This window comes from Bos indicus x Bos taurus, chromosome 19 (genome assembly GCF_003369695.1).
Source record: "Bos indicus x Bos taurus breed Angus x Brahman F1 hybrid chromosome 19, Bos_hybrid_MaternalHap_v2.0, whole genome shotgun sequence".
Classification (NCBI taxonomy): domain Eukaryota; kingdom Metazoa; phylum Chordata; class Mammalia; order Artiodactyla; family Bovidae; genus Bos; species Bos indicus x Bos taurus.
Window position 1 is genome coordinate 48939633 of NC_040094.1, and position 18723 is coordinate 48958355.

General features: G+C 47.5%; 1 protein-coding gene across 1 annotated transcript in view; it reads left to right on the forward strand.

The window, feature by feature from the left end:
• Window positions 1-18723, forward strand: part of DCAF7 (DDB1 and CUL4 associated factor 7) — a 31173-nt gene extending 12450 nt beyond the window's left edge. Inside the window, exons 2-7 of the mRNA XM_027517595.1 lie at window positions 7253-7411; window positions 8088-8199; window positions 8574-8692; window positions 11389-11598; window positions 12525-12642; window positions 13833-18723. Coding sequence (XP_027373396.1) covers window positions 7253-7411; window positions 8088-8199; window positions 8574-8692; window positions 11389-11598; window positions 12525-12642; window positions 13833-14005 — 891 coding nt within the window. The 3' untranslated portion in view covers window positions 14006-18723. The remainder of the gene's footprint in view (window positions 1-7252; window positions 7412-8087; window positions 8200-8573; window positions 8693-11388; window positions 11599-12524; window positions 12643-13832) is intronic.

Here is an 18723-nt window from a genome sequence, read left to right on the forward strand (position 1 = left end):
TTGTGTTTTCCGGCAATGGGTTTTCTTCTCCTTTTACATCTTCATACATTATCTTCCCTGGCATTATACGATTTTTGGAAGTCTGTAGGTACTCTATAAAAATGAATATTTAGTGTTAGTTTTCATATGAATTTTTTTAAAAAGTCAGACATGGATGGCTCAGTCTATCAATGTACATAGAAATACACTTAGGAATCTACAAAACTACTAAAACTAATAACTAATTTGGCAGAATTACAAGACCCAAGATTAATAGGCAAAAATCAGTTGTATTTTCATATAGTAGCAATAAGCAATTGGAAATTTGATTTTAAAAGCCATTCCATTTATAATAATATAAAAATGCTTAGGAATAAAGTTAATAAAAGAAATGGAAGACTTCTGTATTGAATACTTCAAAACTTTGGTAAGAGAAATTAAAGAAAACCTAAACAAGTGGAGAATAGGTTCTGTTTGTGAGTTAGAAGACCCAATACTGTTAAGACAGTAGTTTTTCAAAACTGATTATGGATTCAGCACAATCCCAATCAGAATCTTGACTTTTTATATATGTATATGCATAGAATTTTACAAGCTACTTCTAAAATTTACACAGAAAAGCAAACACGTAGAATAGCCATTTTGAAAAAGAACTGCAAAATTGGAGAACTGACGACATCTGATTTCCAAGCTTCACTAGGAAGCTGGTGTGTAGCCAGGATGCTGTGGTCCTGGTCAGTGGACAGGCATATACATCAATGGGACTGAATAGAGTCCAGAAATAGATGCTTAAATACATGGGCAGTGGATTCTCAACAAGGAGACCAAGGTAATTCACAGGATAAAGGAAGAAGAAAACACAGGAGAAAATATTTATGAGCAGGAGTTGGGCAAAAATTTCTTAGCTCGGACACAAGCATGAACTGTAAAAGAAGAGAAATGATAAACTAATATCAAAATTTAACATTTCTATTCTTCAATAAATACTGATAAAATGATGCAACAGCCATAGACTATGAGAAGATATTTGCAAAATATAAAACCAGGGACTTATATCCAGACCATACAAAGAACTCCTCAAGCTCAGTAAACAAAACAACCTAGTGAAAAATGAAGTGAAAGAAACTATTCTATATGATACCGTACAGTGTGGATACGTGTCATTTTACATTTGTCAAAACCTAGAAGTTGTACAACACAAGAGAGAACTTGAATGTATATGAGAACTCTACTTTCTGCCCGGTTTTTCTGTGAATCTAAAATTATAAAGTTTTGGATGGGACTTCCTGGTGGTCCAGTGGTTAAGACCCTGAGTTTCAGTACAGATGGCACAAGTTTGATCCCTGACCAGGGTAATAAGATCCTGCATGTGGCAGGGCCAAAAAAAAAAAAAAAAATGTTTTTTTTGAAAGGCAAAAGATTTGAAAAGAGAGAATAAATATGCATGGCAAACAAGTACATGAAAAGATGTTCAGTATCATTAGTTATTCAGTTCAGTTCAATTCAGTTGCTCAGTCGTGTACGACTCTTTGCGACCCCATGAACCGCAGCATACCAGCCCTCCCTGTCCATCACCAACTCCCAGAGTCCACCCAAACCTATGTCCATCGAGTCGGTGATGCCATCCAACCATCTCATCCTCTGTTGTCCCTTTCTCCTCCTGCCCTCAATCTTTCCCAGCATCAGGGTCTTTTCAGATGAGTCAGCTCTTCGCATCAGGTGGCCAAAGTATTGGAGTTTCAGCTTCAACATCAGTCCTTCCAATGAATACCCAGGACTGATCTCCTTTAGGATGGACTGGTTGGATCTCCTTGCAGTCCAAGGGACTCTCAAGAGTCTTCTCCAATACCACAGTTCAAAAGCATCAATTCTTTGGCGCTCAGCTTTCTTTATAGTGCAACTCTCACATCCATACATGACCACTAGAAAAACCATAGCCTTGATTAGATGGACCTTTGTTGGCAAAGTAATGTCTCTGCTTTTTAATATACTGTCTAGGTTGGTCATAACTTTCCTCCCAAGGAGTAAGTGTCTTTTAATTTCATGGCTGCAGTCACCATCTGCAGTGATTTTGGAGCCCAGAAAAATAAAGTCAGCCACTGTTTCCACTGTTTCCCCATCTATTTGCCATGAAGTGATGGGACCGGATGCCATGATCTTCGTTTTCTGAATGTTGAACTTTAAGCCAACTTTTTCACTCTCCTCTTTCACTTTCAGCAAGAGGCTCTTTAGTTCTTCTTCACTTTCTGCCATAAGAGTGGTGTCATTGGCATACCTGAGGTTATTGATATTTCTCCTGGCAGTCTTGATTCCAGCTTCTGCTTCCTCCAGCCCAGCGTTTCTCATAATGTACTCTGCATAGAAGTTAAATAAGCAGGGTGACAATATACAGCCTTGACGTACTCCTTTTCCTATTTGGAACCAGTCTGTTGTTCCATGTCCAGTTCTAACTATTGCTTCCTGACCTGCATACAGGTTTCTCAAGAGGCAGGTCAGGTGGTCTGGTATGCCCATCTCTTTCAGAATTTTCCACAGTTTTTTGTGATCCACACAGTCAAAGGCTTTCGCATAATCAATAAAGCAGAAATCGATGTTTTTCTGGAACTCTCTAGCTTTTTCCATGATCCAGCAGATGTTGGCAATTTGATCTCTTGTTCCTCTGCCTTTTCTAAATCCAGCTTGAACATCTGGAAGTTCACAGTTCACCTATTGCTGAAGCCTGGCTTGGAGAATTTTAAGCATTACTTTACTAGCGAGTGAGATGAGTGCAATTGTGTGGTAGTTTGAGCATTCTTTGGCATTGCCTTTCTTTGGGATTGGAATGAAAACTGATCGTTTCCAGTCCTGTGGCCACTGCTGTTTTTTCCAAATTTGCTGGCGTATAGAGTGCAGCACTTTCACAGCATCGTCTTTCAGGATTTGAAATAGCTCAACTGGAATTCCATCACCTCCACTAGCTTTTTTCATAATGATGCTTCCTAAGGCCCACTTCACTTCACATTCCAGGATGTCTGGCTCTAGGTCAGTGATCACACCATCGTGATTATCTTGGTTGTGAAGATCTTTTTGTACAGTTCTTCTGTGTATTCTTGCCATCTCTTCTTAGTATCTTCTGCTTCTGTTAGGTCCCTACCATTTCTGTCCTTTATTGAGCCCATCTTTGCATGAAATGTTCCCTTTGTATCTCTAATTTTCTTGAAGAGGTCTCTAGTCTTTCCCACTGTTTCTTTGCACTGATCACTGAGGAAGGCTGTCTTATCTCTCCTTGCTATTCTTTGGAACTCTGCATTCAAATGGGTATATCTTTCCTTTTCTCCTTTGCTTTTAGCTTCCCTTCTTTTCACAGCTATTTGTAAGGCCTCCTCAGACAGACATTTTGCTTTTTTGCATTTCTTTTTCTTGGGGATGGTCTTGATTCCTGTCTCCTGTACAATGTCACAAACCTCCATCCATATTTCATCAGGCACTCTGTCTATCAGATCTAGTCCCTTAAATCTATTTCTCACTTCCACTGTATAATCATACGGGATTTGATTTAGGTCATACCTGAATGGTCTAGTGGTTTTCTCCACTTTCTTCAATTTCAGTCTGAATTTGGCAATAAGGAGTTCATGATCTGAGCCACAGTCAGCTCCCAGTCTTGTTTTTGCTGACTGTATAGAGCTTCTCCATCTTTGGCTGCAGAGAATATAATCAGTCTGATTTCAATGTCGACCATCTGGTGATGTCCATCTGTAGAGTCTTCTCTTGTGTTGTTGGAAGAGGGTGTTTGCTATGACCAGTGTGTTCTCTTGGCAGAACTCTATTAGCCTTTGCCCTGCTTCATTCTGTACTCCAAGGCCAAATTTGTCTGTTACTCCAAATGTTTCTTTACTTCCTACTTTTGCATTCCAGTACCCTGTAATGAAAAGGACATCTTTTTTGGGTGTTAGTTCTACAAGGTCTTGTAGGTCTTCATAGAACCATTCAACTTCAGCTTCTTCAGCGTTACTGGTCGGGGCATAGATTTGGATTACTGTGATATTTGAATGGTTTGCCTTGGAAATGAACAGAGATCATTTTGTCATTTTTGAGATTGCATCCAAGTACTGCATTTCGGACTCTTGTTGACTATGATGGCTATTCCGTTTCTTCTAAGGGATTCCTGCCCACAGTAGTAGATATAATGGTCATCTGAGTTAAATTCACCCATTCTAGTCCATCTTAGTTCACTGATTCCTAGAATGTTGACGTTCAGTCTTGTCATCTCCTGTTTGACCACTTCCAATTTGCCTTGATTCATGGACCTAGCATTCCAGGTTCCTATGCCATATTGCTCTTTACAGCATCAGTCCCTGCTTCCATCACCAGTCCCATTCACAACTGGGTGTTGTTTTTGCTTTGGCTCCATCCCTTCATTCTTTCTGGAGTTATTTCTCCACTGATCTCCAGTAGCATATTGGGCACCTGTATGCCCTTGGTCCCAGAGAAGGCAATGGCACCCCACTCCAGTACTCTTGCCTGGAAAATCCATGGATGGAGGAGCCTGGTAGGCTGCAGTCCATGGGGTCGCTAAGAGTTGGACATGACTGAGCGACTTCACTTTCACTTTTCACTTTCATGCATTGGAGAAGGAAATGGCAACCCACTCCAGTATTCTTGCCTGGAGAATCCCAGGATCGGGGAAGCCTTGGTGGGCTGCCGTCTATGGGGTCGCGCAGAGTCAGACACAACTGAAGCGACTTAGCAGCAGCAGCAGCATGTCCTTGGTACAGAGTGACCTGGGGAGTTCATCTTTCAGTGTCCTATCCTTTTGCCTTTTCATACTGTTCATGGGGTTCTCAAGGCAAGAATACTGAAGTGGTTTGCTGTTCCCTTCTCCAGTGGACCACATTCTGTCAGACCTCTCCACCATGACCCATCCATCTTGGGTGGCCCCATACGGCATGGCTTAGTTTCATTGAGTTAGACAAGGCTGTGGTCCATGTGATCGGATTGGCTAGTTGTCTGTGATTGTAGTTTCAGTCTGTCTGCCCTCTGATCCCCTCTCAGTGCCTACCATCTTACTTGGGTTTCACCTACCTTGGACAGGGTTTCACTTACCTTGGACGTGGGGACTCTCTTCACAGCTGCTCCAGCAAAGAGCAGCCGCTGCTCCTTACCTTGGACTTGGGGTAGCTCCTCTCGGCCACTGCCCCTGACCTCCAGCCCGGGGTATCTCCTCTCGGCTAGTTATTAGAGCAATGTAACTTAAAATACTACTTCATGCATATTAGAATGACTTTTAAAAAGCTGGCAATACCAAGTGCTGACAAATATATGTGGAGCTCATACACTGTTACTGAGAATGCAAAATGATGCTGCCACTTTAGACACTGGCTGTTTATTATTTTTTCAAAATAGAGTTAAACATATGCTTACAATATGACCCCAGAATTTCACTCTTAGTTGTTTAACCAAGAAAAAGGAAGGCTTGTCAATAAAACAAAAACAGGGCCATCGCTGGCAGTCCAGGGGTTAAGACTCTGTGCCTCAGTTCAGGGCGCACAGGTTCAATCCCTGGTTGGGGAAAAGAAATCCCACATGCCACATGGTGGGGCCAAAAAAAAAAAAGCATTAAACAAATTTTTTTTTACACATAAATGTTCAAAGCAGCAGTATTTCTAATGGCTTTAACCTGGAAATAACCCAAGAGTTCATCATCTGGTAAATGGATAAATGTGGATAAACAAAATCCATATACTGCAGTATTTCAGTGATAAAAACATGGCTGAATCTCAAGAGCATCCTGCAGAAGGTAGCCAAGTCCCAAAAGACTCAGCACCACGAATCCATCTATGTGATGTTACAGAATAGGCAGAACCATAGCCAGTGTGGCTCAGTGGGTGTGGACTGACTGCAGAGGACCCCAGGAAAACCTTTGGGAATGATGGAAATAGTCTATGTTTTTCTGTGGGGTTTTTTTTTTTTTTTTGGCCCTGCTGCATGGCTTGTGAGATCCTAGTTTTCTAGTCAAGGATTGAACCCAGGCCCCCAGCATTGAAAGCTCAGAGTGCCAACCACTAAACTGCCAGGAAATTCCCAAAATATTTTACATCTTAATTGTTGTGGGAGGTTATACAGCTCTATACATTTGCAAATGTATACATTCCAACTCATGGAAATGTACACTTAAAGTGAGTAAATTTTATTGTATGCAGTTGAACCTAAATAATATCGTTTTACAAAAAAAAGATAGGAAGATACTGGTATCTTGAGATAAAAGTCAGAAAGACAAGAGTGGAAGGAATTCTGTTTTCTTCTGTATGGTTAGTGCTTATCCTCTGTTTATCCTCCCTACCAATCCGTTCCATCTTCCACTGGGTGGAAGTTCATGAACAAATGGATAGTAAGTGGCATTTCCAACTGGGCCAGATCAAGTCTGACAGCAAAGTTTGGAAGTTAATATTGGTCCAAAACTGACTCAAAGAAAAGGTAGTCAGAACCAGGTGGGACTTTCCCATCAACAGCACCCACTTTTTTGCCCATTACAATGGTTTGGATTCTCAGATGCTCATTTGGCACACTGTTCTGTGTAAACATGTTACTAGCCAATGGGGCAAAAGGCAGGGGTGGTTAGAGGAGGAGGCAGTTCGTGTACGATTGCCTTTTTAAAAATACTTACTTTTGTCTGTGCTGGGTCTTGGTTGCGGCACGTGGGATCTTTTCACTGCGGCACGTGGGCTTCTCTCTAGTTGAGACCTGAGGCTCAGTAGTTGTGGTACGTCATGTGGGATCTTGTTCCCGGACCAGGAATCAAACCTGCATCCCTGCATTGCCAGGTGGATTCTTAACCACTGGACAATGACCAGGGAAGTCCCACGATTGCCTTATTTTAGGTGAGATGTTACTTTGTTAGATGGCACTAAATGCCCACAGCACTTCTAGTCATGGAGTCACTAAAACCATGGCTGCACGTCGTCAAGGGCCTTGGGTTGCAGGGAAAGATGTAAGCAGCTGGAAAGATAATGGCAGCTCTGTGGTTGAATCAAGAGTGCAGAGAGTTGGATTCAGGAAGCCTGTCTTCAAATTTGGTCTCTGCCGCTTACTGGCTCTGCAGTCTTCAGTGTGACTTGGTCCCTCCGAGGCTGGGTTTCCTCGTCTGAGCAGCGGGTCGGCTGGACTAGATGCCCACCCGCCCAGTGGTTCTTGATTGCAGTGAAGGGTGGTACAGTGTTAGGACTGCTGATGGGCTCTGGAGTACTTGGTAACTGAGAAACCAAAGTTTACATGGCTCCATTTTGTGGTGTTACAGGTTCAGCTTGTGGGTTTAGACGAAGAGAGTTCAGAGTTTATCTGCCGGAACACCTTCGACCACCCGTACCCCACCACCAAGCTCATGTGGATCCCTGACACGAAAGGCGTGTATCCAGACCTGCTGGCGACGAGCGGCGACTATCTCCGCGTGTGGAGGGTGAGCGGGCGCTCGTCTGGCCTCGAGTGGCAGCTGTGGACTCACAGAGAGCAGGCCGGGGCTGGAGGCCGGGTCACTGCAGCCAGGAGAAGCAAGTGGTAGCGGGTGGACTGAGCTTGTTGGGCTCAGCAGATGTCCTGGTCAGTCTGGCCCAGATTTCCTTGAAGTTGGGCGCAGTCTGCCCTGGAAACTCAGGGCTCAGTGAACGTGGTATAAGGACGAGAGCCTTCTGTGGGGGTGGGGCACCTGAGGCCTCTCATTCTGCTCACAGCCAGGATATTTTTGAGTACACTGAACGAAATCCTGGGCCACTGGTTCTGTTGCAGCGTGGGAGTGGACGGTGGGCCTCGCCTCCCCTCAGCTGAGCCGTCACCGCAGCCTCTCCTGTAGCTGGAGGTGTAGCACCCGGCCAGGAGGGTACAGATACTGCTTTGGGCAGGATGAGAAGACCTCTTGTCTTAGAAGGATTTGGGGGTGAAAATTTGGAAAACAGCTGGGCGGAGGAGAAAGCTTGGAAAGAAGTAGTATTCAAGTCATTCCTCTGGGCTGTAGTATTCTTCATGATAAAACTGTCTCCACATGTCTTATATTTACTAAGGTATCATCTGAAAGAGGCATGGAAGATTTTTTGTGAAACTAAGACTGGCTGAGTTTGTAAAAATTATTCTTCCTTTAGGTTGGCGAAACAGAGACCAGGTTGGAATGTTTGCTGAACAATAACAAGAACTCGGATTTCTGTGCTCCTCTGACTTCCTTTGACTGGAATGAGGTGGATCCTTATCTTTTAGGTAAGGAGCCAGGGAAGGGGTATCCCGGTGTGAAGAAGCAGAGATACGTGTTCTCAGCTGTCACACTGGGCCTTGAGGTACGTGCAGCCTCCTAACACGGGGGTGAATGGGAAAGAGGCTAAATAAGGAATGTGATTATTAATTCCTCCTGTGGAATCGAGCTTCCCACATGTGCAAGTCTCATCTCTCCAGGCAGAGGCTGAGGCCCTGGGGTGAGGACTGAGTCCATGACGCTTGCATTCTCCTGGTACCCTCCCTGTACTCAGGAAGTGCTTGCTGCCTGTCTGCAGCTCAACAGATGAACAGGCACAAGGAGAGGGGCTGGCGCGGGACCTCAACACTGGCAGCCGCTGACACACACTGGTTGTTTGCAGGTACCTCTAGCATCGACACAACGTGTACCATCTGGGGGCTGGAGACCGGGCAGGTGTTGGGGCGAGTGAATCTCGTGTCTGGCCACGTGAAGACCCAGCTCATCGCCCATGACAAAGAGGTACTGATGCTGCTCTGCAGGTGCTTTCTCTGCCTTAGTGTGAGGTCAGGCCGTTGTCTTCCTTTTTTGCAAGTGATGTGGAAGATATAATGCTGATGTCTTCTCATCTAAATTGAAAACAGTAATATGTCAAAACAGTGGAAAACAGTATGACATGAGTGCATTTTTGTTGACTCATATAAACAACTTATTCTGTAGTCTGTTGTTTTTCTTTTTGTGCCAGAGATTGCTGGTTTTTAATAACAGACTCTCTTAGAGGCAAACTTGGACCTGATGTGATTAAAAAAATAATCGTATAATTTTAGAGTAACACTTACCTTGAAATATATTTACTTTTTTGGGAGCAGGAAGGCAAGAAGAGGGGAAATTTCCTGGCAGACAAAACTAATTGATTAACTCTTCTGTAAACTTGTTTTATGAATTTCTAGTATGTTCACTTAATACTTACATGTGTAATACTATTTGGAATTGAATATGCTTAACTTTGATGGTTATGTTTCTCCTATGTGTATTTGAAGAGCTGAAGGGAGCGAGCTCTAATTGTATTTACAGAGCCTTCTTCTGAGTAATTTTGTAAAATGGTCATAAATCTTATAACTCCCAGAGCTACCACGTGCTGGTCCTCCCACCAGGGAAATCACAAGATGTCTCCTGTGGGTAGTGTTTCCTTTTCTCTCCAACTCCTGCGCAGCGAGGAGTGTTAATGTCTGTACAGATTAAAAGGATGCCTAGACATTAGTTGAGAGCTGTGAGGTTGTCCACAGAAGTTGGTGACCAGGTTATCATTCTTAGTGAGAGGTCGTTCTTCAGCTTTCTGTGCTCCCAGCGCCGAGATCTGTTAAAGTCTGCTTGACTCGGTCACCATAAAACAAGGGGCAGAGGAAGAGCGTGACCTGCCGGGAGCACCAGTAAGCGCGTCCTGGCACCCAGTGGAGCAAGTTGCTACATTTTGGTTCTGTGACACTTAGCCTGTCGTTCTCTGTCAGGGTCCAACCCGGAAAACTAGAGCTACTCCGCATGTTTAACCTGAGGGGATTTAATGAGGAGATGGCTCACACAGATGATGGTAAAGCTGAGGAGCCACACTGGCCACAGTGAGGTCGTCTGGGCAAGAGGAACAGCGAGTTTAACAGCCAGAAGGCCCTGAACCAACACCCTGGCCTCAAAGACAGGAACCTCAGGGTGGTTGTCCCGAGAGAAACGACACCTCCCAGCGCCTTTGGTTTTTCTCCGTCCGGATCTCTGTTGAAGTAAAGACTTGCTCGGAGGTTCTCGTTGCTGCTGGCGGGTTGGTGCAGAGGAGGGTAGTGTGTGTCTGGGAGTTGTCACCCTCTCTTGGCTTCTGATGGAATATGTGGGTGGAACCGGGAGGAAGGAGCAGTCAGAGTGGCTTTACACACTTGGCTCTACTGCCTGTGGGCACCTTATTGCTCAGTGAAGCTGCCGGGGCGTCCCTGTCCCTGAGAGTCAGAGCGCCAGCCGTGGGTGCACGTGTGGATAAACGCACCCCAGCCCTGACGCAGCTGGCCGGTGCTGGCCAGTGCCTGGGTCTGTCGGGTCTTGGAATGGCAGCCTACTTTCCTGTTGAACCACTCCTCGTTCCCACCATAGAGAGAGAAGTGCAGTGTCTTCATTGTCAGCCAGAGGAAGGGCAATTTATGATGTTGATTAGAAACAGATGCTTGTTTGTCGGTGTCCCCCAGAAGGTAGAACCTCAGGAAGGCTGGAGTCACAGTGTGAGGGACAGGTTCCACTCATGTCTCCCCAGAAGTCAGCTCTTACAGTCCTTGGCCCCAGGAGATGGGTTTTGTTTGGCATTTTTGTTTTTCTTTGTTCAGCATTTTGTTTTTCTTTTTCTCTCTCTCCGCTTGTCTGGCTCTGGCTTTGTCTGTCTCTCTTTGTCCCTTTCTTTCTCTGAAACCCTCAGTTGCTCTCTGTCTGTTTTCTCATAGACGTTAGTGCAATACAAAGTTTGCAGCAGGTAATAAATGCAGAAGACAATAATTCAAAACCTAAGTTGATACACTTACGAACACAAACCAACTAGGAGAAGAAACAGCATTTGCTAGGAGAGCAATATTAACCCTCTTTGTAAATAAAGGAATACCCAAGCCTCCCGTGATTCAGAGTGGCTCTTAGCTCTTTCTTGCACATGGGTCTCAGGTCCAGGTTTCACAGCAGAACTGTGGTCAGAGGAGGGCCACTTCCACCTCTCCAGTCGATGACCTCAGCCTTGATGTGGTCATGGATCTGCTCTGATTGTACATACATGAAAGCCATGAGGGCCAGGAAATAAATGTCTCAGTCTCCTAACAGGGTGGCGGGAGATAGCCACTGGTTCTGGCTTCATTGAGCCTGTCCAGGTCGACCGGGTAGAATACTTGCTGAGTTATTTGTGCTCTGTTGGTCAGCAGGGTATGTGCTATGTTATCACGGGAGGTGGAGGAAGAATACTTGGAAGGTAGCAAGTGAGAGGAAGCCTACCGGCTTCCACCGTAGGATGGTTGTCACTCTTTGGGTAATCATTGGTGTTAGCACTCTCGGTTTCCTGTCCTCACAGGCGCGGTGTGGCTTTATTCACCTCCTTCCAAGTCATGAGCAGGGGTTTAGATGAACCAGGGGACAGTAGGTTTCCCTGTGACATGAAAAGGAGGTAACTGACCTGAATCTGACTGTTGCTTCTTACTCACCAACAGGTCTACGACATTGCATTTAGCCGGGCGGGGGGCGGCAGGGACATGTTCGCCTCCGTGGGTGCCGATGGCTCCGTGCGGATGTTTGACCTCCGTCACCTAGAACACAGCACCATCATTTATGAAGACCCACAGCATCACCCACTGCTGCGCCTCTGCTGGAACAAGCAGGACCCCAACTACCTGGCCACCATGGCCATGGATGGAATGGAGGTGAGAACCCCACTTCAGGCTCACCTAGGCCTTGCGACTCTGCTCCAGCCCGGCTTTGTGGATCCAGGAAAGCGGTTCTCAGCTGACGGCAGTTTTCTCCCCAGAGGATTTTTGGATCCACCTGGAGACGTTTTGTATTGTCCCAACTTCGGAGGGGGTGGGGGGTGCAGGAAGGGGTGGTGCTCCTAGAGTCTGGAAGTTGGGGGCCTGTGGTGCCCAGGACCACTCCCCACAACACACAGCACAGCGTTATCCCACCCCAATGTCAGTAGTGCCGAAACTGAGAAAACCTGATCTAGAATAAGGGTGTGTGTCAAGAACTTGGAGTACATAGAGAGCTGGACTCTGAGCCAAGAACAGCAGTATCTAAAAAGTCAACCATATCATTCATGCTTCTGGTGCCAAGTAGACGAACAGGCAGTTTTCCCTCTGTCATCTGGGCAGAGTCTTCTAGCCTTAGTGAGTAGACGGGGAAATGGCCACTGTATAGCCTATTGTTTCATAGAAGCAGTCAGCTGTGGGTGCACATGATGCCGTGATGAATTGTGTTTTGAGGAAGCCAGTACCTTTCAGATTTTGCTTTGGGGTTCGGGGGCGAGGGCTCTCATCTGCCCAGCTGAGCAGGCACAGAATTCTGAGTACACGCACCTGATGGCACGTGGTGGACTGTCCACATTCATGTTACCTGCCCCTCCGCCTCCCCTGCAGCCTAGAAGCCCCATGTGGCTTATGATACAGACTACAAATGACCCGTTCCTTTGTTTCCTTTTTCCTCAATCTTATAGTTACTTTGGGGACCCCTCTGTCTCTAAGAGTCTTTTAAGTCTACAGATGAGCAAGTTATATGTACACGTTTTTTTCCCCTTGTGTAGTATCTTTTTTTCTTTTTTCCTGTCACCCACCGGGGTTTCTTGTTCTTTCTGCAGGTAGTGATTCTGGACGTCCGAGTTCCCTGCACACCTGTTGCCAGGTTAAACAACCACCGAGCATGCGTCAATGGCATTGCGTGGGCCCCACACTCATCCTGCCACATCTGTACTGCAGGTAATTACTGGAGGCGGGTGATGGGAAGGGAGGGAAGGGGAGGTTTTCCTCTGGTCTCTTTAGCATCGTAATCCTCACTGTATCCCGAGGAAGGTTTGAGAGATTTACACAGAGTGATGCCCCTGAGAACCTCCCTACACTAGCACAGCTGAGACAGTCTGAACTCCCAGATGATCTCATACCCTCAGCGACACCAGAGAATCTGTGTACTGTCTCCATCATATACAGTTACAGGCTCATGTTGCCCACTGTGTGCCCCCAGAATCCTGGCTTGCACAGGAGGTGCATCCAGGAGTATGAGAAGGGGCAGTCTCCTTGGCTGTAACCTCTGCCCCGCCGCCCCCGGCCCCTGCACTGAGCTCTGGGTGCCTTGACGGGCCCTGCAGAACCTGACTGGATATGCAGCATGTGGTATGTAGTTCCCGTTTCACCATCTGCTAGACCCCAAGAGTACCCCTTAAAAATGTGGTGGCCGTCAGAGTTCTTTTATCATAGAAATAATGTCTGGTATTAAAAATTAAACAACACTGAAACAGGCCGAGGTGTATGAAACAGGAGGATGAAAGGCATCTTCCCTCCTTCCTTTCCCGTTTCTACCTTAGCAATGTAGTTTGGTGGTTTGGGGCCAATTCAGCATGAATTTGAAAGCGTGAAGCTTTTCCTGTGGGGAGCCTGCTCATGCCTGTCCATGTTGAGGAGCAGCCAGAGGCCCAGGCCCACCCACTTCCTCCGAGCCTCGCTGTGGCCTGACTTCTTCACTGTGGCCCTCGCTGATGTATGCATGTCCATAGCATGGGGGAAAATCGCGTTAAATAACTGAATCATCAGAGAGGCATCTTTAACGACTCGGGTACTTTAAGTGGCTGAAGATGCCATGTGTGGGATCCCATTCCAGCTTTCTTCCCTGATGTCCACCTCAGAGGAGATTAGGTGTCGGTCTGAGTCCCTCTGCCATCCCCACTCTGCTGTGGTGAATGGGCCCTGAGACGCAGAGGTGGAGGGCTCTGCCCTTCACTGGTGCGGAGCTCTGTGGCTCAGGGCACCTGCCTTAACGTTTCCTCGTCATTAAAACCTCCCTCCATGGGGTCTGGGTGAGTGAGTGCTCTGTAAAGTGTGCCCCTGCCTGATGCAGGGCTCGTGACCCTCACTGCCTGAGTGGTGACTTGCCTGCCGGCTCTCTGTGTCCCCAGCGGATGACCATCAGGCCCTCATCTGGGACATCCAGCAGATGCCCCGGGCCATCGAGGACCCGATCCTGGCCTACACAGCTGAGGGGGAGATCAACAACGTGCAGTGGGCGTCGACCCAGCCTGACTGGATCGCCATCTGCTACAACAACTGCCTGGAGATACTCAGAGTGTAGAGTCAGTGGCGCTGTGCCCGCAGCGGGGCTCGTGTGGCTCCCGCCCCTGCCCCACCCCCGGAGTGAGAAGACGCGCGTTTCCGGTGGCCAGTACGTCTGTCGTTGCTTTGCACCCGCTGTTAGCAGAAACTGCTCCAAAGTCCCCGGCCAGCTGCCCACCGCTCGCTGTGCCGGACTCAGTGCCGCGCGGCGCCTCCTCAGCCCAGGGCTGAGTGTTTCGATTTCTCTCTCCTTTCCTCATCTCTTTTGGTTCTGCTATTAAACATTTCTGTATATCTGTTTGTCAGCCTTCGTGTTAATGAGCTCTGTGGGCAGCGGCTACGTCTGTATTCGTCTGTCGCAGATGTCTCTGTCTGCCCAAGACAGCAGTCTGGGTCCTTGTCCATGTGAGCACTTCCTGGGAACAAACACCAGTTTGAAACTGTCTTTCTTCATGTTATCCATGTCTCTTAACAAATTTCAACTTTGTATATTTTTTAATCTATCAGGCTAATTTTTTAACGAAAAGAATTTTACTCCCTGGCCTCTTCCTTGGTTTTATCACCCTCCCTGTTGACACCTTCCTCTCTTCCCTCCCTGCCTGGATCTGGCCCCAGGCCCCTGACCCTCCGAGCAGTTTGCCTTCTTGAATCACTGCCTGGGCGGAATATACCTGACTGGGAGTCCCAAACCTCCTCGGTGCTCTGAAGTCGGCCGGCTCACGCCTTTCCTTGGCCTGGCTCTTGTCGAGGGCATTCTGAGCTCCAGAATAGACGTGCGACCCCTGCTCTTACTCCCTCAAGTACATACGCCTGTCCAGCCCCCCAGGACATACTGAGCTAGCCAGGCTAATGGGGGTGCCTGACTCCCGGGGGACGGTGGCAGGAAGGCTGAGCTTAGAGTATGTTTCGGTCCACAGTTTAAGAGTCTGTTTTTCTCTCCAAATATTAACCCCCAACCATTCTCTTTCATGTCTTGAACAGTAGACAGGAATGATGTAGCAGCTGAACTTCAGTATCTCTGTCTGTTTAGTTCACTGTGACTGGTGGTACGTTGGCCACTCTCCCGCTAGAGAGGAGAGAAAGCCCTCCTTGGCAGGTGCCCAGTCTGAGTGTCCATCCCAAACAAGATCTCTAGAGTGTGGGAGATGGTCAGCTCTTGCAGAGGATGGATTCAGGCAGGGGTGATCCCAGGCCATCAATTAAACAGAGAGCAAGAGAACTTCAGAGACCCAGGGCCAGCCAGTTCAGAGCCCCATGAACCCATCAGCCGCTCTGCCCCGAGTTTTGGTTCTGAGCAGTATTGGACATGGAGGCGGCGGGTGTCTGTTTCCGTTAGATGAACGAGTTCCAGGGAGGGGTCTTGTGTGTGACTCTGGTGGTAGGCGAGTCTTTGGGCAGGCAGAGTTTGGGATGTGCCCAGAGTCTGGGGGAGTATGGTTTGCTGCGCTCTGCCAAGTGCCCGAAGGTTTCTGAGACCCTCTGAGTTGAGCAGCTGGGAGTGGAGAGTAGCAGGCCTTGGCGCCAAAGATCTTGTCCACTGGGGCTCTCGCCTGCCCTTGAGAAGCAAAGCAGCTAGCTTTGTGTTTCTGGGCCCTTAAAGTCTCTTGGTTGAGTCTCCCTTTTCAGAAGCAGATGGATTGGTATCCCCAAAGTCATAGCTCTTTGCTTTCATACATGGGGGCTTGTCCCAAAGAAAAAGCCTCTTTTTCCTTTTCAGTCAGGGTATTTCCACTTCCACCTTTATTCTTGCTTCTGATTTGGGGGCTCTCCAACTGGCTGTCTGCTTGGCCAGTCCTCCTGCGTTTACCGCCAGCTTTGCCCTGCATCATTTTTGGACATGTGACACGAACCAGTCCTTGGTCAGAACCCTCCTCTGCTTGTTATTGTGTTTGATGGTTCCAGGGTCCTTCCCTCAAGGGTAGCAAGGCTAAGTTGAATGTCGCTGGCTCTGGGAGGCCGTCAGTTCCTTCCTGTGGAAAGGGTCTTGAAATGGAGTCTAGTGGGAGAGGTCGTTCTGGGGACAGGGCTTAACTCCACTGAGTTCTGAGTTAAGAGCCCTTCCCTGATCTGCACTTTTGTGGTCTGAGTGGTGAGGAGATTTGTCACCTGGAACTTGAAAGCATCCTGGAGAGAAAAGTTCATTACTAGGAATGAGGATATTTTGGACAAAGTTGCTATTTACCGTGGAAACCAACAACTTTTGATTTTTTTTTTCTTTCTTTTTTTCCTTTGCCCTGTGGACTCCCAGCCCTGTCACCCTCCTTAGGCCCTGAGGTGTGGTCCTCTTCCTCCCAACATCCCACCTGGGCCCAGGTGAGACTCCGCAGCTCACCTGGGGGGAGAGAGACGCACACACGCATGCACGCGTGCACACGCAGTAGCTGGGATGCTAGAATGTTGAAGGCTCCCTCTCCTTCCCTTCATGCCCTGAACCAGATGGCCTCAGGGCTGAGGAGGGGATTTCTGTAGTCTCAGGATTTAGAAAGCCTCTTAGTCAGCCACGCTCCAGGAAGCAGAGATCTGCTGTAGTTTCAAAAGCAAGTGTTGGTTTAATTTGTTTAGGTTCTCAGATTGCCAGCTGGAGAGAAGAGGTGGGAGGCGCTGCCTCTGTCCTCCTTGAACGTGAGAAGAGCCCTGGGAAGGCTGTGCTGGCACCTCTTGGCTCTGGCTCTCCCGGCTGTCGCGCTTTGACGTGGTCTTGGACCCCTGAGCCACAGCCACCTTTGTTTTTCTTGTCCTTCCTGAGGGGAGGCAGCTGCTGAATATGTCAGGCTTCAGGCTCCCCATCAGAGAGTTGGCAAAAGTCCTTTGAAAGCGTGAGTGTTTACACCCAGGAGAATCAGAAGCCTTTCTTTCCAGGAAGGAACTAGGCGCACGATGAGGACTTGAAGAGAGAAGATGTTTGATGATCAGGGGAGAATCTCTTATCAGAACCAGGATTGGCTCTCAGAGTACTGGTTAAGATTTGAGAAGAAACAGAAAAAAAACTGAGACTCCAACAAGTTTTTGATGACAGGTGTGGCTGAAATTTTAGGAGGAGATTGAGGATGGGAGAGGAAATCAGTGATGATGAAGAAGGTATTCGAGGGTGGTACAGGTCTGAGGTGAGGAAGTAGGCAGACTGTCAGACTGTCATGTGGCTGTGGGGTGAGACTGTTCTCGGGCTGTGTCAACCTTCCAGGACCATTCAGCGATGTCTGTGATGCTGGGGACAGGGTGACAGAGGGACCCCTTCCTGCTGCATTTCAACCCTGTTGCTGTTTGGTGGCAGAAATCTGCAGGAGTTGAGAGCCCCTCAGTCCTTCCAAACCATGGCTCTTCTTGGTCGTAGGTTTGTAGACGGCAGAAGCGGAGGTTGCAAGGTCATAGCGACTCCCCACCCCGCTGTCCTCTTTCTCTTTCTCTTACCTCCCCACCCTTTGCCCCTGTAGATCTCTCTTCCTGCTGTAGCCTGGGCCTTGAATTCCCAGCCTGCGACATATGTAGGAGCTTCACAGTCTGCCAGCTATGGGAGGCCCGCCTCGTATCTTCCCCACCGTCCCCAGGTCCTTTGACTGCCCGGCTTAGGGGAAGGGAGACCATTAAAGCAGAAGCCCCAGAGCAGACTCTGCCCTTTCCTGTCTGTGCTCCGGGATAAGCAAGGAAGGTCATGCTAGTCACTTCAGTTGGGTTTTCCCTGGGAGGAGGGCTGAGCCGAGCAGTCAACTGTGACCCCTGGGCCAGGCTCTCCAAGAAGGGTCGTCCCTGCACTGGCTGGGCCAGCTACTTAGTGTTGCAGAGCCTCGCCCTCTTTTCCCACCATGTCATTGCTGCTAATGGTCAAGGTCAAATATATGGCCACATGGAATGGGCCAGGTCCTCTCAGGCTCCTTTGTGGATGTGATTTTTTTTTTAAGAATGCAAACATGCAGGTGCCTTCCCGAGAGGCTTGGACTGGTGTCTCCAACCAGAAACAGATAAGCTAATCAGAGTATGAACTCAAGAGGAGGGATGTCAGCAGACTGTGTAACAGCTGGAAAACGTCCACGTACCGGCCTTTAGGACAACCCAGGGGATCAGAACTCGGGATCCCTGCTCTTTAAAAGAACGTTCTCCCCTTGGGTTGATAATGCGGTGTGTTATGAAACTTGTGGAGCTAAAGCTTGGACTTGCTGGAGTCGAAGATGGATCATTTGATGTGGTTCCTGTGTATGTGATGACCCCTGTCAGTGACCTTCCAGCCTTCCTCCCCGAGCGTGAATTTGTAGCATGATTGTACAAATCTCTCTGTAGAAAATGGAGGTTTCTTGTTCTCTGAAGTGTTAAGCTCTAGCCAATCAGTTTCTGTCCCCTTTAGCCTAGTGTGTCCGAACTTAATTTCTCGCTATGTATTTAAACTTTTTCTCTGTATCATAGGTTTTGTGGCATCCCGTGGTCAGGTGGAGAGGAAGCTGCCCCTTACAGAACTGTACTGTAACCATTTTTTAGAGAAACATTATTTTCACAGGACTGATTATACACAGGGCTTGTAAAAAAATTTTTAACACTGTGCTGTGAAGCCACGCTGGTAAATCTCCATTGAAGGCTACTTCAAAGGCACCTGAAAGTGGAGTGTTATATCTATGACTTTATTTCTTGCTTCCTAAGTATATTAAACCTAATTTTCACCCTTTCATTCTGTTTCAGCCTCCTGTATAAGAAGTACCGTATTTTCTGCCCATCATACTTTGTAATAAAACTTGAACATGTATAGACTGA